We start from the raw sequence: 23,976 nt of genomic DNA, 5'->3' as shown, positions 1-23,976 counted from the left end.
CTTCAAAGCCCGATTCTGTCGTTACCTCTCCTAAACTGTTTCAATCAATTCTTCTGGCTGAAACTGCCTTTTGATCATTTATTAATGAAGCTCTGAACGGGGAGAAGCTGGTTGGGGGCATTTCTGAAAAATAGAGCGGGTCATTGATCGACGCTCAAGTCAGCTGTGATTGATTGGAGCCCTAAAGTAAAATATATTTTTTATAAACACCACCTGGAGAAGAACAGCTCCTGGCTAAAACCTCCTATATAAAGAAGATAATGGACAGCGGGGAAACAGATTTATAGTTTCACTTTCTGCTTTTAGAGCAGCACATATATATTATTCTCTACTGTAAAAGCTTCAGCGGTGCACTTAGGTTTTTATATCTGAATCACAGATAAATTGAAAAGAAAAATGCGTTGTATTGTCATTTAAAGCTATAGTGCGTAGTTTCTGTAGTAAGTAAGTAATGACAACAACACTGTCGGTGCGTCCACATGATACAAGCCTTCTGTGACCGCGCACCCCTCCTCCTCCACACAGTTGCTAGTAGCCAAGGAGGACACGGAGGATTAAAAAAACATGATGGACTCTTCAGAAGAGGTCATTATCTTCACTCGAGCTTCTGCGCGGGAAAGTCGCCGGACACCACAATCTTCTGAACATAGTCATACTGAGAAATACAGAGAGAGCTGTGTGGAGCTGATAGTCTTAATTAGCTTTGTAGCAACTCATTTGGCAATGGCTTGAATGTAACGGACGTTCATTAATATCCAAAAGTGACGCACTAAAGCTTTAAACTGCCACATATCTGCGTTTTAACTCAACAATAGTACAGTTTGTGTTACCTCTTTTATTTCTTTTTCGCCTCATAATTTATTACTGAGGGTTCGCCGTGTTGACATCAGGGTCATGGTTACCCTGAGGTTCACGCTAAAAGCATTCCCTTCAAAATGTATGTGGCTGGTGAGGAGATACAGCTACCTTTTCTTTTAATCATGGATTAAATACCATACCGTAGGCGCTCACACACACACACACACACACACACACACACACACACACACACACACTTTTATCTTATCCGCCTTGGAAGTAAAATAATTGGCATCGTGGACTTCTAACAATGTTGGGATTAGAAGCATTTTTGCAGACATTCTCATTTTTCATACACGATTATAATTACATTATATTTGTATTTTAAAAGATGCTGATCACACATATGTAACATTATTTCATTTTCCAAAGCACAACACAAGCTTCTAGACGATCGTAGCTGTTGCAAAGCAGCTTGAGATATCGTCGCTGTCAGGCAGAAACCTTGTATCTCAGTATTCCGTCTGTTTTATTTTTACGATACGTGATAGATCTCAGTGAACATTTCAGTTTCGTTGCGTCATTTGGTTCGGTTTAGGCACAAAAACTACTCTAGAAGTTTAGAAAAAGATCGTGGTTTGGGTTCAAATCAGACGTTACTTCACGTGACGCTGAATGTGACGTTGCTCCATTTGTTTTGTAAAGTAAAAAAACTTTTTTCTAAACGGGACCCCGGACTCCTGGGTGAAAGTCCTGTGTTTGTTTGACCCATCCCTCCTCCAACCTGCCTCTTAAGGGCTTTTCACACTGGGAGTGCTTGTCGTGGCGAGCGTAGCCTAGAAATCTAGACCACCCTAGCGGCAGCAAATGTAATTTGCAGCCAGGGTCGTCTAGCAACTCTCCGTTGGCTTGCGAGCTTGAAAAACCAAACTCTAGTCAGGCCAATCACATCATGTATAGAGTCGGTGGGCGGGGCTTAACATAATGATGGCAGAGTTGCGACGGTTCCGCGTGAGTTCCCTGCTACTTGAAAACAAAGAAGATGGCTGCTGCTGCTGGCGAACAGCGGTCTTTGGAATCGGCTTTGGCCGCGACTCTGGAAGACTTGGAGTTAAGCTTTTCTTGGAGAAAAGAATAAAGAACGGCACTGAAGTCATTCTTAAAAAAGGAAGCTGTGTTCGGAGTTTTGCCGACCGGATACAGCAAAAGTGTAATCCATCAACTAGCGTTGCTCTGGTTGGTTGTAGTGCTATCCTATTGCGTGCAGAGGGAATTTGAAGACAACTGTTTATCCCGCCCCTCAGAAAGAGCCCTGCCAATAGTGAGTTCCCAAACCCAACATCTTGATGTGGGTCTGGCTTGTCAGGCTAAGGCGAGCAGGGAGGTAAGGAGGCAGTTTGACAAGCGACGTGAAACTGTCGCCCGCCCGCTGCAAGAGTTGAATTGTGTTAAACTTTTCTCTACGCGAGCGCCGCGCCGCGCAAATAAATGAACGAGAGACGGATTCTTGCTTGTTTGTTTTCTAAACCAGGACATAGACAGCGGGTCTTCTGCTTGTCAGAGCATCGGCACAAGACTGGATTTATCAGGTAACGTCCGTAATCATGACTTTGCTAATTTAGCTAACTTTAGCCATCAATAATAACAGCTGGTTATGAAAGACTACGATTACCACAATTTGTTATAAATCAACAGGTGATTAGGGATATTTGATACCACAGTCAGCTAATCTCATTCAGGGACACAGTATTGCACAGAATCGCCATGGTTACCACACGTTAGTCGCCTGGCGTTTAATCGCGGAGCGTTGTCCATCACATGAGGAGCGTAGTAGACCCCGCAGATCCACGCGACTATGCAGGCGATGTGTCGCCCCCCCCATGTGAAAAGCCCTTTATACTTCCGCACATTACTTCCTGCTCTGCTTCCATCACTACTACAGCCACTGGAGGGCGCGGCCACTATTAACGTAAAATAAGTCGTAATTGACGCTTGAAAAAACGACTTATGGGGGAGTTTTTCAGGGGAGGACAGTTTCCAGAACTCTCAGATGGACATCAGCGACAGAAAGATGACTATCAACACCTCATGCAATGGCTTAACCGCAGCGATTATGCTTTAGAAATATGTTTGTCATAGCAACTAGCAGATCTTAGCATGAGACACTCTTGTGCCTTGACGCTGAGTGAGGGCGTCTCTTGGTGTGTGTGTGTGACTGTGTGAATGATGAAGCAGTCGTGGCTGCAGTGGGACTGAACACACAGAAGAGTAGAAATGATTTAAAGTAGTGCCTTCTTTGCTGTCGCAGCTTTGGGACTCTGCGTGACTCCTTATGTGGAAACGTTTAATCCTCATGAGGATTAAAATGGCCTCAAAAAGAAGGAAGGAAGAGGGAAATATTCCCAAATCAGAACATTTTTAACTTCTGCTTCATTTAGAGTTGGATGTGCTTTGTAGCTAAGATTAGAATGGGATTAAGTGGAAATGTCAGAGTTAGTAGGGGTAAAGGTTAGGATTAGAAGGGGGTTGAAGACAGTTTCCAACAAGTACGCAGCAGTGATACAAGTGTGTGTGTGTGTGTGTGTGTGTGTGTGTGTGTGTGTGTGTGTGTGTGTGTGGTTTGTGCAGACAAGTGCATGCTTGTTAGCTGCTCCGCCGAGCAGAAACATCACCGTGTGAGTGCACTCGCAGCCACAAGTCATTGAAACTCTCCTCACACTCCTGCCTGCCTCCAGTTAGCAGCGGGAGGAGGAAGACGAGGAGGGAGAAGGAAGGGGGAGGGCAGTGATGGAAGAATGAGATGCCAGTTGATGCCAGAGGAAGCAGACAGCTCTCTCTCTCTCTCTCTCTCTCTCTCTCTCCACGGACCTAAGAGCCGCTCCTGTTTTCACTACGTAAAAGAATCCGCGACAATCACGACTTTCCATTTTGTGTTTTATAAAACTAAACTGATAAAGCACCATGTTGGTGTTGCATGTTGCATGTTTTAGCCCAGAAATGACAAATTGTATTACTCATTCTTTAAGGGGGGTCAGCCCTATGTTCCCACAGCCCTATGTTCCCACAGCCCTATGTTCCCACAGCCCAATGGTCCAACAGCCCTATGTTCCCACAGCCCTATGGTCCGTCAGCCCTATGTTCCCACAGCCCAATGGTCCCACAGCCCAATGGTCCCACAGCCCAATGGTCCCACAGCTCTATGTTCCCACAGCCCTATGTTCCCACAGCCCTATGTTCCCACAGCTCTATGTTCCCACAGCCCTATGTTCCCACAGCCCTATGTTCCCACAGCTCTATGTTCCCACAGCCCTATGTTCCCACAGCCCTATGTTCCCACAGCTCTATGTTCCCACAGCCCTATGTTCCCACAGCCCTATGTTCCCACAGCCCTATGTTCCCACAGCTCTATGTTCCCACAGCCCTATGTTCCCACAGCCCTATGGTCCGTCAGCCCTATGTTCCCACAGCCCAATGGTCCAACAGCCCTATGTTCCCACAGCCCAATGGTCCCACAGCCCAATGGTCCCACAGCCCTATGTTCCCACAGCCCAATGGTCCCACATTTCTAGGACATTTTCAAAATTAGGTCTTGTGTTCCGACATTTCCCTTCAATTGAAGCCCTATCCTCCAACAACATTTTATAGGGTTAGGGGGATACAATCTGATACAAATTTATGAAAAAGGAAATGTGGGTAAATTTTGGAAAAAAAATCTTAGAAATGTGGGAACATAGGGCTGTGGGAACCCAGGCACGCTCCCCTTTAAGGACCGTTGGTTTCTTCTCATTTCAGAATATATGAAATTCAAAACAACTGCTTTCTTGTAGAGATCTGCTTTTGATCAAACAAGTCCTCCAAACCAAGGGGTCGTTGATAAGACCCATAGGAGCGTTTTCCGTCCTCATATCTAAACCAGAGAACGTAACAGTCACGGTTAAACGCGTCGTTAACATTGTGACACAGTCACAGTTTGGTAGACGTTACTTCACTTTCAGTCCACGGAACAAAGACAGTAAAGAGGACAATGAAAATATGTTTTTGGATGGTTTGGACTTTCAGACCAATTAGAGGAAGTTCGGAACAGAGACAGAAAAAGGAAAAACTACGCCGCAAAACAAAATAAGTGTGGTAGCACATGGGGAGAGGAGGAGACCGAATGTTTTATGGACATATGGTCAGACGACTTCATATATATTCAATTTAATTTATATAGTGCTTTTCACGAACTCAAAGTCGCTTTACAGGGTATAGAAATAGAGACAAACAAACAAAACAAAACAAGATTCAGGCACAGATGAAAAGGGGAGGGGCGTGGGGCTAGGGATAGGCAGTGAAGAGATGGGTCTTGATGCGAGACTGGAAGATGGTGAGGGACTCAGAGGTGCGGATCTCTTGGGGGAGGAGTCCCAGAGCCTGGGAGCTGCCCTGGAGAAGGCTCTGTCCCCAAAACTGCAGAGGTTGGACTTTTGGATGCAGAGGAGACCAGCTGAGGTGGATCTGAGGGACCGTGAGGGTTGGTACCGGGAGAGGAGGTCAGTGAGGTGTGAGGGGGCCAGATGTTGGAGGGCTTTGTAGGTGAGGACCAGGATTTTGTAGGTGATCCGGTGGGAGATAGGAAGCCAGTGGAGTTGTTTTAGGACTGGAGTGATGTGGTGCCAGGATTTGGAGCGGGTGATGAGTCGGGTGGCTGAGTTCTGGACCAGCTGGAGTCGGTTGATGTTGGTGGAGCTGATGCCGAGTAGAAGTGAGTTGTGGTAGTCCAGTCGGGAGGAGATGAAGGCGTGAAGGAGTCTTTCAGCAGCGGGGGGTGTGAGAGAGGGTCTGATTTTGGCGATGTTGCGCAGGTGAAATGTAGCTATATAATGTATCAAAAAGGAGAACCTTTATTCTGATTTGCAGGTGTAAGAAGGCCCTTAGTCTTATTAGAACAGTTCCTGCGTCTGACTGCATTAGGATTAAAAGACAACGGTACTTTGACGAATTGAACTAAGGCAACAAAATGTCCGACTGCGACGGATTGCCAACCACAAGCACAATTCAAGTCTCTGCAAGTTGATTTTTATTCTGCACAGAAACTAACGGAGAGAGCAGGGATTGCCTGGAGGGTGGGCATCCAATCTAAAATATACAGCAAAATAAAAACATGTAAAAACCAACAGCAAAGGGCATTCGTATCTCCTGGTTTCTGCCTTTTGTGTCAACAGCTAACTCAATGAATTCAGTTTGAAAAATGTCTTCAGAATAGCGCCTCACTCCTAACTAAGTTGTGAAAGTATCTTGGAAACATAGGAAGAAAAAAGTCTGTGGCTCAATAACAATCTGACATAAACAACTGTCCTCCGAGAGCAGAACGTGACTGGCAGCCATCATCCTGCGGAAAGCCGACGTCTGGATGAAGGCTTTGCATCTCCTCAGCCTCTAAATTCATCCTACATCACGCTTCAAAACTATTGGTCCATAAATTTCTCAAAAGCTCAGAGGGGCTTTGTCGGTGCGAGAACTCTGCACACAACGAGACAGGAATCAATCAATCAATCCCCCCCCCCCCCCTCCCGACCGACCGACCGGGCAGCGGAGCGAAGTATTGATACATTGAACCTCACGGCCCAGACTGGAGCCAATCACACCCAGATATCCTTTCTATCCCACAATGCTCGTCTCGTCTCTGCAGCACTCTCAGACCTCTTCGAGTTAAAGTATGAGGGAAACAAACAGACTGACTCGACAGCATGACAGGCGTAGTTATCAGCAAGCGCCGCGCGGCGTGGATTATCACACACACACACACGCACAGTTCGTTGAATGCGTCAACAGAACTACTTCAGTGGGATTCCTGTATCAAAGGCAGATAGATGAGAGAGCGGAGCGGTGGCTTAGCGTAAGCTTTGAGGCAAATGGGAACTGAAATATTAACCTTTTAAAAAGGCTTTGAATGCAGACGCACTTGATTGTGCCAATCTGCTCTGAGTGAGTTTGACAAGGCAAAGTGTCAGGGCGAGCCTGTGTGCGTGTGTGTAACTCAGTCAGACTGTAAATCCAAATTGTCAATCCGATACAACCGTATCAAATCTCTCTTTGGATCTCAGTTCATCATTCGCCACGGAGCAACAGTGAACAACATTTTCAACGCCTCCTTTCTAAGAAGCAAATATATTAGGTGTAAAAAGTCTTGAAGAGAGGAAATATTATATGTTTTTGATTCCAAAATGTGGCTTGTTCTTGTTCCTCTCTTGGCTCATCGTGGACGCTTGGAGGCTCTGAAGTACTTAGATGCCGACATCAAACCTCGCTTATCAACCTTATGCACACATTTTGTACTTAAAGCAATTAGTTTGACATTTGGGGAAATATGTTTAGACTCTTTCCTGCAGAGAATAACACTCTAAAAACAAATGTATTGGCATAACATCAAAAAATGAATGCAACAGTCTCCTGCGATCATTTTTGGAGTTATGACAACATCTAAAGTGTTATGGACTACCTATAGTGCGTAGTTTCTGTTGCGCCCATGAGGAATTTTAAGTAATGACAACAACACTGTCATTGCGTCCGCATGATACAAGCCTTCCGTGATCTCGCATCCCCACCCCTCCTCCACACAGTTGCTAGTAGCCAAGGAGGACACGGAGGATTAAAAAAACATGATGGACTCTTCAGAAGAGGTCATTATCTTCACTCGAGTTTCTGCGCGGGAAAGTCGCCGGACGCCACAATCTTCTGAACATAGTCATACTGAGAGATACAGAGAGAGCTGTGTGGAGCTGATAGTCTTAATTAGCTTTGTAGCAGCTCATTTGCGTAAATGTAACGGACGTTCATTTATATAAAACAGTTATAAATGAAAAGCAGCCAGGAGATGGTTAGCTTAGCTTAGCATAAAGACGGAATATGATTATGAGCACTTTAACTTATTTTAAGTTACGTTTAACCAGTGACTTAGGCCTGGTGGGGGGCAACTTAGGCTCTGTGGGCCACTGGGCTTGCAATACACTGAGGGAAACCCTGGTGTATAACCCTCACTAAAAGAAAAACCCACCCGGCCACAGCCTTTTCACCCTGCTGCCGTCTGGCAAACGATACAGAAGTTTGCAGCAGCAGACTACAGAGCAGCTTCTATCCTCCAGCTAAGAGACTCCTCAACTCATCCTCCACACTCCAGCATAAATAAATAACACAACATTCTGTTATGCTGGTATGCACAACCAGCACATACCACAACCTTTTTGCTCTACCCTCAGTCAGGCCCTGTCTCCTAAAAATTCCATTCCAATACAACGAAAGTCCACTCTCAAAAACAAAAACAAAAACATAAGAAATCATTTCTTTCAGAGTGCAATTATGCCATAAATGCCTCTGATAAATTTGGTCTCTGCTGTGCTGCACCGCTGTAAGACCTCACAATGTCTTTTCTGTTATCTGCGGTTCTTAATTTGATCGTTATGCAAAGTGTCCCCATGCTGCGTCCTGCTCTATTTATTTTTTGGGCAAACTTCTTGATGAACTACCCAAATACAAAAGAATCTGGCTGTGCTGAGTCCCATTTAGGCTTCAGTAGCAATAAAGTGAACTGAGAGAGAGTTTGACATTATGTAATATACTGACAAGTAGCAACAGGCGCAGTGATTATTTCACCAAGCTTTCCTTCCTGTCCAGTGAAAACCACGTAACTCCAGATGTGTTGATGCTGAATGTTTTTGATAAACTGAAGCTTAAAGCGTTCCTTTATGTGTTGAGAAAACTATTTCTTAAGCGAAATAAAGTCTTTAAAAAGCCTCTTAGTTCAGCTGTAAAATGCGTAAAGCTGCAAAGGACAGTCGACTAATCCATTAGTCGATTGACAGAAAAATATAATCACCAACTATTTTAATAATCGATGAATCATTAGAGCAATTTTTCATGCAAAATGGCAGAAAATGCTGTTTTCATCCAGTCATACGTGAAGATTTACTGCTTTTCTCTGTTTAATAACCAGAATAAACGGAATACCTTTGGGTTTTAAACTGACAAAACAAGACATTTTAAGACATCACCTTGGACTGAAAATAGACGTTAGTTTCAACCCTAATCGTCACATAGCTAAAAAAAAAACATTATCAGTCGGGCTACGATACATTTCTATTTCCTTTCTACAACCAATCCGGTCTAATTTTAACATTTCACATGTATAAAATATGTGGGTGAAGTTCACGTAGATTTCTCCACATTCCCTCCAACACAAGATGCAGATTAACATTTTCAGTTTATTTTTTTATTTGGAGGCTCGTACATTTAGAACTTGTTCCACGAATGCTTTGATGATAGAAGAACCAGGAATGGAGACGGATAACAGAAAAAACACAGCATGGTTTTCAGTTTAGACTGCACACACACACACACACACACACACACACACACACACACACACACACACACATCCATGGCTTAAAACAGACATACACAAAGTTAAGCTTCAGTTAATTGCTTCTATTGTACAGAAGTGTCAGCAGCATCCGTGCAATCCTGCAGCCATCCTAGAGAGGATTATCCTGTACACACACACACACACACACACACACACACACACACACGCGCACACACATACGCCCCTTTCAAACAGCCACACTGGGTCACGAAGGTCTAAGCAGACCTGCTGTGGTGGAGACATCACCAGTGGTACGAGCCGCGACTGCTTCAGGCATCTTCCTTTGATGTCAACACAGTGCACAGAGGAAGGTTAGCACCAGGTAATCATCAGGGGAGGCACATAACCCCCCCAACCTCCACACAGACACACACACACACACACACACACACACACACACACACACAGTCGAGGACACACAAACACACATACACACAGTCGAGTAAACACACACGCACGCACATACACACACACACACGCACACACACACGCAAACACACACACACACTCTTTGAATAATTCACTGGGATGTTGTTGTCTCTGCTAAGTTTTCTGCAGAAGCCCGGACCGTACCATATGTCAGAGAGTGTGAGAGAGGCCGAGACGCCACGGCTCTCACATCTAGTCCTAATGAGAGCAGGGACTAATTGAGACGGCAGCTTGTGCATCGTCTACACTCCTCCCAGCTGCAGCGAACGCAAACAACCATACACACACACACACACTCCAAAATACAGAAAGGATTCAGGACAAAGACCCCCAAACTAACAGAATGACTGCTGCTGCATCCAAATGTGGCTTTAACAGTATGTTAAAGCTGCAAAGATGAATCGATTAGTTGTTTAGTGCTGTCAAACGATTAAAATATTTAATCGCGATTAATCGCATTAATGTCATAGTTAACTCACAATTAATCTCACATTTTTATCTATTCTAAATGTCTCTTGATTTCTTTTGTCCAAAAAAATGGTGGTTTGGGTTCAAATCAGACGTTACTTCTAGTGCTGTCAAACGATTAAAATATTTAATCGCAATTAATCACACATTTTTATTTATTCCTGTCTAAATGATTTCTTTTTGTCGCATTATTTTTTCTCATTTTAATGCTCTTATCAACATGGAAAAGTGGATCGGCTTGCTTTGTGCTTTTGTCGCCTGGCTTTGACGAGGGGGCGGAGAATTGGCATCAGCTGAGTGCTTGGCCATCAGCTGTGTGCTTGGCCATCAGCTGTGTGCTTGGCCATCAGCTGTGTGCTTGGCCATCAGCCGTGTGCTTGGCCATCTGCTGTGTGCTTGGCCATCTGCTGTGTGCTTGGCCATCAGCTGTGTGCTTGGCCATCAGCCGTGTGCTTGGCCATCTGCTGTGTGCTTGGCCCTCAGCTGTGTGCTTGGCCATCAGCTGTGTGTTTGGCCATCAGCTGTGTGCTTGGCCTTCAGCTGTGTGTTTGGCCATCAGCTGTGTGCTTGGCCCTCAGCTGTGTGCTTGGCCATCAAGTGGTATTTCAGACTGGACGTGCTGCGATGATAGCTCAGTTCACAACGACAAAACACACAGATCACTTTGGTCTTGTCAATGGAACCATTTGGCAACTTTTTAAAAGTAAACTTTCCATTCAGAATCTTATTGGCATCCATTTCGGCGTCTCGCGCTCGCCATCCACTCAAAACGTAACGTTAGCCTACTACTCTTTGGCCGGCTCGCAAGCCCAAACAAGTGTGTGCGGCATGCCTATTGTTGTGTTTCCGGTCTAGCTAGATCCGGTGTGGTGTTGTAGTTTTTCTACCGTTACTAGTTGACAGATGGTGCTCTCTGGAAAATGACCTTCTACCTAGATCTTAATAACACATTACAGAACATATGAAATATGAAAATACATTTGAGTACATGCTGGCTTGATTATTCCACCTATCACTAGTTGTTGCAACAGCATGTTAATGCTTACATGTATGTTAATCTTGTGATAAAAAAATTGACGCCGTTAAAATGGGTTTGCGTTAACGCCATTAATAACGCGTTTAACTGACAGCACTAATATTAATACATATTATTAATATTTTGATAATCGATTAATTGGTTTGAGTCATTTTTTTATGAAACAAATGGGTTAGGTTTAGGTCGTGTTTTGGATTACAGTTTTTCTTGATTGCTTTGACCTGCTTAAAGCGCCCATATTATGCTCATTTTCAGGTTCATAATTGTATTTTAAGGTTGTACCAGAATAGGTTTACATGGTTTAATTTTCAAAAAACACTATTTTTGTTGTACTGCACAGCTCTCTCTCACTGCTGCAGATCCTCTTTTCACCTGGTCTCTGTTTTAGCTACAGAGTGAGACCTCTTTTCTTCTTCTTCTTCTGTACTATCTTTGATTGCACATGCGCAGTAGCTCAGATGTAGATCATGTCAGCTAGCTAGCTATAGTGCGTAGTTTCTGTCGCCCCCATGAGGAATTCTAAGTAATGACAACAACACTGTCGGCGCATCCACATGATACAAGCCTTCCGTGATCACGCACCCACCCCCTCTCCTCCTCCACGCAGCTGCTAGTAGCAAAGGAGGACACGGAGGATTAAAAATAACATGATGGACTCTTCAGAAGAGGTCATTATCTTCACTAGAGCTTCTGCGCGCGAAGGTCACCAGACCACACCAATCTTCTGAACATAGTCATACTGAGAAATACAGAGAGAGCTGTGTGGAGTGATAGTCTTAATTAGCTTTGTAGCAACTCATTTGGCAATGGCTTGAACGTAACGGACGTTCATACATATAAAAATGTTATGCACTAAAGCTTTAAGTAGTACATGCTACACTAGTAATAGTATTGAGGGTTTCTTCTGTGTTTTGGCTGTATTATTTGTGTCCCCTTCAAACATTGCTCATGGGAAACGTTATGTGTTTTTGACAATATACAGTTAATTCGCTATACATGCTGCTACATACTTTAAACCCCGGACTGCAGGTGTGTGTTCTCATTAAGAGCACAGTGATCTGTATAATCATGCTAATCAGCGGCTCATATTCTGAGGAGCTCTCCTTGAAATGAAAGGTTAAACCTCTTTAAGCCCACCTGTGCCGCTGCCGCCGGGGCGAGAGTGCTGCTGATTAAAATGGGGTCACCTCCAACTTTCTGTCTTGTTTCTGTCTCTACTGATTCCTGCCTGCTTTCGTCTCGTAAGCACCTCTTTTCTTCTTCCTCCCTGCTGCGTCTCTGCAAACTGTCTTGACATGACGTTTGATTTGATTCTGCCATCGTCTAATCAAATATCATTCATAGAAACAGTGTACGATCTATTTCAAAGCGTTGTTAACGGATACTGATAACGTACATGAACAGATACTCAGGGTTTTCCCTGCCATTATAAGGTTTAGGTGCAGCACCCAAAGCCCAAAACTACCACAAAGGGACACAAACGGACTACAAAGAGACGCCAAATGAACATAGAGACCCAAAACAACCCCAAAGAAAACACAAATGAACAAAAAGAGACACAACACGACTACAAAGAGACACAAAAACCCACAAAGATACTAAATGTATGGAGAATCTGCATTTTTTTTTTTAATTGTAAAAACGTAACATTTAGGAGCACAAGGAAAGACGCCTAAACCCCGCGCCAAATACGGGCACCTAAGTCTTCTACAAAGCGAGTGAAAACACTGAGATAGGAACAGCATTCATATGTTTGCAGTAATATTCAATTTGACACAAACGTCACACACACTTCGTCTCAGCAGCGGTGGAAGAAGTAATCAATATCCTTTACACCAGAAGCACACCTAACCCAGCCCAGTGTACCACCTGCAGCATCACAGTGAAAACCAACCCATTCACTCTTGTTTTGGAACGAGCTTTGTATGCTTAAAGCGCCCATATTCTGCTCATTTTCAGGTTCATAATTGTATTCTGAAGTTGTACCAGAATAGGTTTACATGGTTTAATTTTCAAAAAACACCATATTTTTGTTGTACTGCACATTGCTGCTTGAGCTCTCTGTTTTAGCTACAGAGTGAGACATCTCACTTCTATCCCATCTCTGTTGGGAGTCGCACATGCGCAGCAGCTAGGTAAGGACTACTAGCTAGCTAACTAGCGGCACTAGCAGCAGCGCTAGCAGCAGCGCTTGCAGCAGCGCTTGCAGCACTTGCAGCAGCGCTAGCAGCAGTGCTAGCAGCAGTGCTAGCAGAGCGAGGGACATGTAAGTAGTTCTATACAATTTCTTTTGTAGATTAGGGTGAACTTGTGTGTGTTGTAGCAGTGTTTTGCCATTGAGAACGAGGTGGCTAACCACGCTAGCAGGTATTCCACGCAAAGTTGGAAGTGCGCCCTCGTTTAGAAGAAGTCTCCCGGCTAATCCTGTCTTGTACTGACCGAAGTTGGAGAAACAGCTAGCTGATGTGGTATTAGCTAAAGTGGTTAGCCCACACCAAATGTTTCAGCCAATGACGTAGAAAGCCGTGCCGATTTTGACCAGCTCACCTGGAGACTGAAGGCAGGACACATTCAGAAACTGTATCTCACTCTAAACAGCATGGATGTTGTTTTTTCCAAGTTTGTATGTGTGTGGAAGCACCAGAGACACAAAATAACCAAAAAGATTTTTTTCATAATATGGGCACTTTAATGTTTCGTCGCGCTACATTGGCGCTTTTTCTGCGCTGTTCCTGCCATTTGTGTAGCTTGCTCATGCGTGGGACTTACACACCCAGCCAACCCGTTCTCACTCCCAACTCGTCAAATACTGATGCTTGGTCAGAGTCTCTCAGCGTCGAATACCGGCGCAAAAATCACCCTTTAGCGTCTGTAACGCACCGGGCAGAGCAGCAGCTTGACCGCAGCGCTGTAAGATGACGTAGTATTAAGAGAGACAACGGTAGGGAGTAGTATGAAAGACCGAAAATCGGCGTAAGGAGGCTGGTTGGGGTGGTGGGTGGTTCAAACAACACAGGACCTTCACCCAGGAGACTGGGAGATTATAATCCAATAATATATATATATATATATATATATATTTTTTTTTTTTTTTTTCAGTACATTTACTTTTGAGATTTACTTTTACAGTTAGAACAACTACTTTATGCTCTCTGCTGCTTTTCTTTTCCCAACCTTGCCTCGTGTCTCTTTCCGCCTCATCCTCACTTCCCCTCATTCTGCGTCTCTTTCTGATGCATGTTCTCAAAAAAGTTCGCAGCCTGAGGATGTAGTTGTATAATAAGGCCAGAGTTACTCAACCATAAGAAACAATCTCCTCCGTCTCCCCCTCACTTCCATTTTTCTCTCCTCTCACTCACAAGTAATAAGAAAGAAAAAAACTGAAGGAGGACCGGAGGAAGGAACGAAGGAAGAAAGAGGAAACAGGGGAGGTGATGTGATGAGAGGAGAAAGAGAATTACGAGAAAAAGAGAAGAGAGGAGAATCTATATATTTTTTAATACTCAGCGGAAACACATCCACAGCGAACTTTGTACAACAAAACAAAGCCAGTGTGGGTCGATATATAAGGGCTCCATGTTGGATACAAACTGCCGCAGGATTTGTTTCCCAGCCGGCGCTCTCGAGTCGAGCCGTCTTCCTGGCAGATCATCACTCTCACCCAAAGAAATTAGACCACGCACTGATCCAGCCTATCTTCGTACACAGGCATTAACACACACACACGCACGCATGCACACGCGCACACACACACACACACACACACAGACACAGGTTGACTCATAAATACACACACGCGTGCGCGCACACACACACACAGGTTAGTACATAAACACACACTATCACAAGCCTTCTCTGTGACATTACATCTCTGCTGGGCGATCTCATTAACCACAGACACCGACGGTGAGATGAAACCAGTGATGCAGAGCATGATATGGAGAGTGAGTGAGTGAGTGTGTGTGTGTGTGTGTGTGTATGTTTGTGTGTGTGTGTCTGTGTGTGTAAAGAAGTCCTCGCCGACAGTCAAAAGCGCCATGAAACCAACTGTCAGTTTGGATTTTCAAAGTAAAATCAAAGGGGCGAAAGTGATGAAATCTTCTGGAACAAGAGCTCACATCAATTGCAAAAAGAATCATATAAGGGGGTGACAGACATCAAGATGTTTGCACTGAGATAAAAATAATACACTTATTTTTAATATGGCCGAGCACTTATCGGTTGACAACAAGAGTGCTCGGCAAAACAGTTTATCAGATTGCAGCGGGGCAACAGGCAATCAGCCCCACTTGGCTTCAAATCTGTGCCACCCGCTTCCATCGCCAAAGGCTTTGAGCATGCGTAATGTTGTTTTTTCCACCAAGGCCTCCCCACCCGGGCCTCTTATTGAATTCTAAATAACTCAGTTCCACTAAAACAACCCTTTTTTTTCGGCTGCCTGCAAGAGGCGCTTTGCATACAGAAAATGATCCAATCACAACTCTACTGAGACAGCGCCTTCTCATGCACGGGTTTGAATGATATCGTACGAAAACAGACGCACAGCAATTCGTATGACGTCCAAGAAATGACGGCGACCTCTGTCCGATCACATGACGGGTAAGTTAAGCGGCGTCTTTACAGTTCAATTTAGCCGAGAAAAAGGTGACTCTGAGCCGGGTACACAGCACCGTGAGGGGACGTTTGTTTCGGCGGCCGTTGCAGTTGAGTTTAGCCGACAAAAGCTGACCGTCATGAGTCGACAGAGATGGGGACTCAAGTCTGAGACTCGGACTCGAGTCGCACTTAAGTCGCACAAACAGTGACTTCAGACTTGACTTGCGACCTGATCCAAAAGACTTCAGACTTGACTCGGACTCGAGCTTCGAGACTCGTCAACAACCTGTTTTCGTGCAATTATTCCTTTTTAAATCTATATTTATTCATGTATTTCTATTTTCTTCTATTGGCGCGTATACGTTGGGGAAACGTATGACAAGCTGCATGTCCCCTGCCCTTTGCCATAATGTGCTACATCACGCATGCGTATGCCTTATGTGCACGCACTCATCAAAAAATACATTGACATGGTGACACCAAATCCTCCTGGAGTTGTGCCTTTTGTCATTAGTTTTGCTTTCAATAACTTGGTAAACAGTGGCAGTAAGCTAACAGCTACATCCAAGGTGTGAGGCACCAAGATAAATGATGCCGGATCAACAACGTCGGACTTCATCAGGCATCTCAAAACGCACCCAGATAGGTCAGTCACTTGCTAATGTGAAAGAGACGTTACATTTAGCATATATCGTCACAGGTAACAAGCTAACCATCGCAAAGTGTTGTGCTAATGCTGAGAAAAGGCACATTGTATCTTTATAGTTGTATCCAGATCAGATGGCCAAAGACTTGAGACTTGACTTGAACTTCCAAAAAATGACTTGTGAACATAAGTTTAGGCACCAAACTTAAAAAAGATCATGGTTTGGGTTAAAACACCAGTCCCCTTAAGTAGTACTCCCGGGACACCTGTTTCCTGGTGAAAGTCTTGTTTTCTCCTTAACTTCTTCAGGACATGAACACCTGTTTCCTGGGTGAAAGTCTTGTGTTTTCTCCTTAACTTCTTCAGGACATGAACACCTGTTTCCTGGTGAAAGTCTTGTGTTTTCTCCTTAACTTCTTCAGGACGTGAACACCTGTTTCCTGGGTGAAAGTCTTGTGTTTTCTCCTTAATGTCTTCAGGACATGAACACCTGTTTCCTGGGTGAAAGTCTTGTGTTTTCTCCTTAACTTCTTCAAAGACATGAACACCTGTTTCCTGGGTGAAAGTCTTGTGTTTTCTCCTTAACTTCTTCAGGACATGAACACCTGTTTCCTGGGTGAAAGTCTTGTGTTTTTCTCCTTAACTTCTTCAGGACATGAACACCTGTTTCCTGGGTGAAAGTCTTGTGTTTTCTCCTTAACTTCTTCAGGGACATGAACACCTGTTTCCTGGGTGAAAGTCTTGTGTTTTCTCCTTAACTTCTTCAGGACATGAACACCTGTTTCCTGGGTGAAAGTCTTGTGTTTTCTCCTTAACTTCTTCAAAGACATGAACACCTGTTTCCTGGGTGAAAGTCTTGTGTTTTCTCCTTAACTTCTTCAGGACGTGAACACCTGTTTCCTGGTGAAAGTCTTGTGTTTTCTCCTTAACTTCTTCAGGACGTGAACACCTGTTTCCTGGGTGAAAGTCTTGTGTTTTCTCCTTAACTTCTTCAGGACATGAACACCTGTTTCCTGGGTGAAAGTCTTGTGTTTTCTCCTTAACGTCTTCAGGACATGAACACCTGTTTCCTGGGTGAAAGTCTTGTGTTTTTCTCCTTAACTTCTTCAGGACATGAACACCTGTTTCCTGGGTGAAAGTCTTGTGTTTTCTCCTTAACTTCTTCAGGACATGAACACCTGTTTCCTGGGTGAAAGTCTTGTGTTTTCTCCTTAACTTCTTCAGGACATGAACACCTGTTTCCTGGTGAAAGTCTTGTGTTTTCTCCTTAACTTCTTCAAAAACATGAACACCTGTTTCCTGGGTGAAAGTCTTGTGTTTTCTCCTTAACTTCTTCAAAAACATGAACACCTGTTTCCTGGGTGAAAGTCTTGTGTTTTCTCCTTAACTTCTTCAGGACATGAACACCTGTTTCCTGGGTGAAAGTCTTGTGTTTTCTCCTTAACTTCTTCAAAGACATGAACACCTGTTTCCTGGTGAAAGTCTTGTGTTTTCTCCTTAACTTCTTCAAAGACATGAACACCTGTTTCCTGGTGAAAGTCTTGTGTTTTCTCCTTAACTTCTTCAGGACATGAACACCTGTTTCCTGGGTGAAAGTCTTGTGTTTTCTCCTTAACTTCTTCAGGACATGAACACCTGTTTCCTGGTGAAAGTCTTGTGTTTTCTCCTTAACTTCTTCAGGACATGAACACCTGTTTCCTGGGTGAAAGTCTTGTGTTTTCTCCTTAACGTCTTCAGGACATGAACACCTGTTTCCTGGGTGATAGTCTTGTGTTTTCTCCTTAACTTCTTCAGGACATGAACACCTGTTTCCTGGGTGAAAGTCTTGTGTTTTCTCCTTAACTTCTTCAGGACATGAACTCTGCTCCCCTCTTGAAAGCCCTGTGTTTTAGTAGCCAAACATCCCCCCCGACCTCCTTCCTAAGAGGATCTTCACACTCTTATCCAGCAGCAGTCAATGTGCTGCTGACAGCCCAATTACAGTGCTTTGGTTCATGAGAACAGCCTGACTCAGAACTCATGCGACTGTAGCTACCGTAGCGCAACATCTTACAAACTGACCCTGTCGACAGAAAAGAATGCTCGTATAATGCGCGTCCAAACGATGTTTGTCAAAACGATATACTCAAAAAGCGATATTACAAAATTTCATTTAATTTTACTATTTTAATCATATATAACCTATAAGACTTTGGTAATCTCATTTCAAGCACCGAAACAATTGGTACAACACATCATAAGTTAAGGTTTGTTTTCAAAAGAGATTTGAGGAATTTCAAAAAGCCAACGTCAACGTTTCAGCTTTAGCGCCAAATTATCTCTTCACACATTGCTCTAGAAACAATGTACGGAAAGCTGAGTTTGTTCTGAACATTTTGATGTGGAACACATGGGGATCAGTTATATGAAGCTCAGCATAGAAAAGACTTCTAATAACTTCAATCGCCGCTCTCTCTTCCTAAAACTGATCGGCTGGTTTGAGGCGTTCACTTTTCAGTTAAACCAATCAGAATCGGTCATGCATTTCACGAGCCAATCACAGCATTACATCCCTGCTTTAAAATCTGTTTCTCTCTCTGCTGTTGTCAGCTGTCATTTCAGGCAAAGAGTGCAACCCTCCTCCTCCCCTTCCACCTCCAGTCATCGTCACCCACGGCACCCTGGGTCTTCCTCCGGCAGACCGCTCCCGTCGACTCCTTCGGTCCGGTCTTCAGGCTTCTTCATCACCATCACCAGTGTCTAGATTCCATCAGGGGGATATGTTTTGGCTTCTCTACCCCTTTAAATATTTTATAACGATGGAGTCTAATCTCCAAAGACTCTGTACATTTCATATTATGCATATGTGCAATAAACCTTTACATATCTGCAACGAAGTCTCTCCTGATTGAAATGCAAATACCCTAAAAAGGTGAATTTAAGAAGATGTGTGACGATACCCTTAGACCTCAGAAGGTTAACGTTTAATGTTGACAAATATAAATTAATTATTATTATTATTATTTATTTTTTTTATACAATATGTGCAAATCACAACTACAATATGGTTAAGCTTAGGGAACGATAAGGGTTATGACAAATAAACTGCAGTATGGTTAAGGAATACTTAAGCAACTAAAAACACAAGGGCAAGGTTAGGGAAGACGGTAGTAGCTGTTAAAGTGTTGGCTTTGGACCATAGACTGTATAATATTAATGGACAGCGCATGTGTGACGTCACCCATTGGTTTGTGGAGATCTGCTAGGAGTCGGTGAGTTTGCCGTTACGGGCGCAGCCATCCTGGTTGAGGATGTGACAATTTTAGACGAGAAGGCGGAGTGAGGGAGGAGCCATGTTACGTTACACACTTTCACTGGCAATCACATCATAGCCACGCCCTAAAACCCCCCCTGCTTTATCGCCGATTTTAAAATCAACGAGACCATAATTCAAAAAATGAACATCCTTCTGTACTGCAAAAGACTTCAAACTAGCGATTGAGACCATAAACTCATTATGGAAATGTTTACTGAGATAATAAATCAAGTGAGAAGTGGGTCCCTTTCTCATAGACTTCTACAGAAACCGACCTCCTTTTGCAACCGCACGTGTCTCCCCCTGCTGGAATTCAGATAGAATGCAGGTTTAAGGCACTTCCACATTTGCAGCACTTTGCCGAACCGGATGAGTTGTCCGTTAATATTTACAGTCAATGCTTTGGACGCACAGTGGAGCCTCCAATCGCAGAGTTTTATTAGAGTAGCTGAACAAAAAGTTATTATTATTTTGTTCAGCTTTTATTTGGTTTTCAGCTCCTGCAACGCTGCAGTAGCCTGGAAATCCAGACCCAAATCTGAAAGATTAAGGGTCTGGCTATGAGTAATGAAAATACATTTGAAAATCTCACTGCACGCAATTGGATAACACTACGACCAATGTTTACTGACTGATTCCGGACTTTGACGTCGCAGCGCTGTCGTCATCTGTTTAGCACGCCTCTGGCCCGCCTTTATCAGATACACCGATGTGATTGGTGCAGCTCGGCTACCAGGGCATAGTTAATGAGCATCATTACTGAATGCCAGAGTGACTCGCTGAGCTAATTCTAATTGTTTTCTCGCGAGAACTCTGGATTTCCTGGGTAATGCTGCAGGCTTTTCCCGTAAAAAATCTGTAGCATCCAAGAGCCGATAACATCAAAATCAATACAGTCTACCAGCCGAGTGGCTGGAGAGCCAAAACAATGGTAATGTGTTGAGTGTCTCGGCAGATTTGAACAATAAAAAATAAAAAATAAAAAAAAGTTAATTTTTTTGGATAAAAAAAAAAGTTAATTTTTTTGGATAAAAAAAAAAGTTAATTTTGCATCCTGCTGGCAACCAAAAACCAGTCCCTCCAGAAAAACGTGATTATACGATCGCATAATTCAATGCATAATCAGCCAAAGTCTGCATATATTATTCCATTGCATTTTTTAAGAAAACGTGCCGCATAATCAAGGATTTTTGCCCGCAACAATCACAAAAAAAACTCGATTTTGATTAGATTTATTGGTTTGCCCACATTCATTGAGATACAAAAACAATACACCATCAAACATAACGTATGTCTTTCACATGGAAAGGGAAAGAGCGTGTGCTGGAGAGGTCAGAAACCTGGGCGTCACCAAAATTACAATTATCATTATTATTATTATTATTTTTTTAAATAGGACACAAAAAAAACTGCAAACTAAAACTCAATTTGATGGAAATGGAATATAAAAAGGGAATTTGACGTAAGTAATTTAAACAATAACAATAAAAAAAAATCAACCTAGGTCTTGATCAAAAACATTGATAACAAGACGTATTCTTACAAAGGAAAGAAAGAAGGAAATATCAAAAGCATTAGTAGCCTAAATAAGTAATTTAACCAAAAATAAATCCATCAATTCAGAGTCAATATCAGAAAGTGGTACCAAAGAACAGACAGAAGAATGTCGAAACATCCGCAGCATCTCTCCCCGCCCCCCCCATCTGACTGTGTGCATGCTCCAAACATCAACTTTCCTCTCCTCACTTCTCACTGCTGATGCTCAAACTGAAACAATCTGCTCTGTCTCCCACTTTGTGCGTGACAACCAGTCTAACTGCAGCGCTGGGTGACAGGTAATCTCTCTCTCTCTCTCTCTCTCTCTCTCTCTCTCTCTCTCTCTCTCTCTCTCTCTCTCCCTCTATTCACTCCTTATGATCAAGGCTCCCACGCACACGAGTGGGCTCCTATGCACAGGATGTGTGTGCAGCCTGGACTGATAGCAAATAGCCCGCAACAGCGTTTATTTCAAGACTTCAAAGGCTGTGTGTGTGTGTGTGTGTGTGTGTGTGTGTGTGTGTGTGTGTGTGTGTGTGTGTGTCCCATCCTACGAGTCGCGGGAGGAGATCTCCAAACAAGACATGCAGCAGGGATGCCCAGAAAGACGAGTTGTTTTTGCAGCGTTAAAAAAAAAAAAAAAAAGAGAGGAAAGAAAAGAAAACTGCACGCACGCTGCTGCTGTCATTGTGATTGGGCGGAAGCCAACACAGAGAGGACAGAGAGATCTTGACATTGAAAAAAAAAATTTTAAATCCAGAGAGGGTTATAGATATCAGATTGCAGATGGTAAATGAGACTGTACCTCCCGCGGAGACGCGGCTCCACAGCAGCCCGATCCACAGCGCCGCGGACACGGTGATGCGGAGTCGGTATCCGACCGAGCAGGCGGCCGGCGGCATGGCGACAAAAAGCCGGTCCGAGGAGTGCTGGAGGGAGTGGATTAATCTGGGGGAGAAAGTGAACAGAAGACTGTCTGTTGTGGCTGATCTGCAGTCAGTTCTGCAGCCTCCTGCTTTCTGCCTCCGATCTGTCCTCCTCTCCTCCGCGGACCCTCTCTCTCTCTCTCTCTCTCTCTCTCTCTCTCTCTCTCTCTCGCTGTGTATCTCTCTCTTTATCTCTTCCTCTCTCTCTCTCTCTTCCTCTCTCTGTCTCTCTCTCTCTCTCTCTCTCTCTCTCTCTCTCTCTCTCTCTCTCTCTCTCGCTGTGTATCTCTCTCTTTATCTCTTCCTCTCTCTCTCTCTCTCTCTCTCTCTCTCTTCCTCTCTCTCTCTCTCTCTCTCTCTCTCTCTCTCTCTCTCTCTCTCTCTCTCTCTCTCTCTCTCTCTCTCTCTCTCTCTCTGTCTCTCTCTCTCTCTCTCTCTCTTCCTCTCTCTGTCTCTCTCTCTCTTCCTCTCTCTCTTTCTTTGTGTGTGTCTCTCTCTTTATCTCTCTTCCTCTCTCTGTCTCTTTTTCTCTTCCTCTCTCTTCCTCTCTGTCTCTCTCTTCCTCTCTCTCTCTCTCTCTCTCTCTCTCTCTCTATCTCTTCCTCTCTGGCTTTCTTTGTGTGTCTCTCTATCTCTCTCTTCCTCTCTCTGTCTCTCTTTTTCTCTTCCTCTCTCTCCCTCTCTCTCTCTCTCTCTTCCTCTCTCTCTCTCTCTCTCTCTCTCTCTCCTCTCTCTCTCTCTCTCTCTCTCTCTCTCTCTCTCTCTCTCTCTCTCTCTCTCTCTCTCTCTCTCTCTCTCTCTCTCTCTCTCTTTCTCTGTCTCTCTCCCTCTCTCTCTTCCTCTCCCTCTCTCTCTCTCTCTCTCTCTCTTTCTCTGTCTCTCTCCCTCTCTCTCTCTCTCTCTCTCTCTGTCTCTCTCTCTCTCTCTCTGTCTCTCTCTCTCTCTCTCTCTCTCTCTCTCTCTCTCTCTCTCTCTCTGTCTCTCTCCCTCTCTTCCTCTCCCTCTCTCTCTCTCTCTCTCTCTCTCTCTCTCTCTCTCTCCCTCTCTCTCTCTCTCTCTCTCTCTCTCTCTCTCTCTCTCTGTCTCTCTCTCTCTTTCTCTGTCTCTCTCTGTCTCTCTCTCTCTCTCTCTCTCTCTCTCTCTCTCTCTCTCTCTCTCTCTCTCTCTCTGTCTCTCTCTCTCTCTCTCTCTCTCTCTCTCTCTCTCTCTCTCTATTCAATTCAAAGGGTCTTTATTGACATGGAAGTTTCAATAACAATGTTGCCAAAGCATCGACATATAATTTGTCCAAAATATTCGGACAGAACACAATAAATGTGAAATAAATGCAAATATGAAAACAAAAGTTATTGAGCAATATCAAACAAAACCCAAAAAATACATTCTAATAAAAATGTAAGGACATAGGAGAATTTAACATTAGATATATATTTAAAGCGCTATAACAAACCTATAACTGAACAAACAGCATTTTCTCTCTCTCTCTCTCTCTCTCTGCATGCCCCCTCACCCACCCACCCCCCTCCAAACACACACACACACACACACACACACACACACACACACAGAGACCTGACCTCAATGGTAATGAAACTTTGTGTGTGTGTGTGTGTGTCAGGGTGACTGTTGTGGGCTGTAGTAAGACCAGGACACACTTACATAAGATGGGGGGAGAGAGAGAGAGAGAGAGAGAGAGAGAGAGAGAGAGAGAGAGAGAGAGAAGCAAAATAACGTTGTCCCGTGTAGTGCAGATTTACTGGGTGGATGACGGGATGTTTGGAGGGGTGGAGGAAGAAGAGGAGGACTGACTTACGAGCCATCTCATCCCGAGCTAGTAATCTGTTT

The 23,976-nt window shown here is 43.9% G+C and overlaps 1 protein-coding gene across 1 annotated transcript in view; it reads right to left on the bottom strand.

The window, feature by feature from the left end:
- The window catches only part of sez6l (seizure related 6 homolog (mouse)-like), an 89,719-nt gene extending 67,612 nt beyond the window's left edge, over window positions 1–22,107 (bottom strand). The window contains exon 1 of the mRNA XM_078271354.1: window positions 22,011–22,107. Within this exon, the coding sequence (XP_078127480.1) occupies window positions 22,011–22,107 (97 nt within the window). The remainder of the gene's footprint in view (window positions 1–22,010) is intronic.
- Window positions 22,108–23,976: the final 1,869 nt, after the last annotated feature.

The sequence above is a fragment of the Sander vitreus genome, chromosome 16 (assembly GCF_031162955.1).
Source record: "Sander vitreus isolate 19-12246 chromosome 16, sanVit1, whole genome shotgun sequence".
NCBI classification, from domain to species: Eukaryota; Metazoa; Chordata; class Actinopteri; order Perciformes; family Percidae; genus Sander; species Sander vitreus.
Note: the sequence above shows the minus strand (reverse complement) of the source record. Positions and strands in the feature narration are given on the sequence as shown.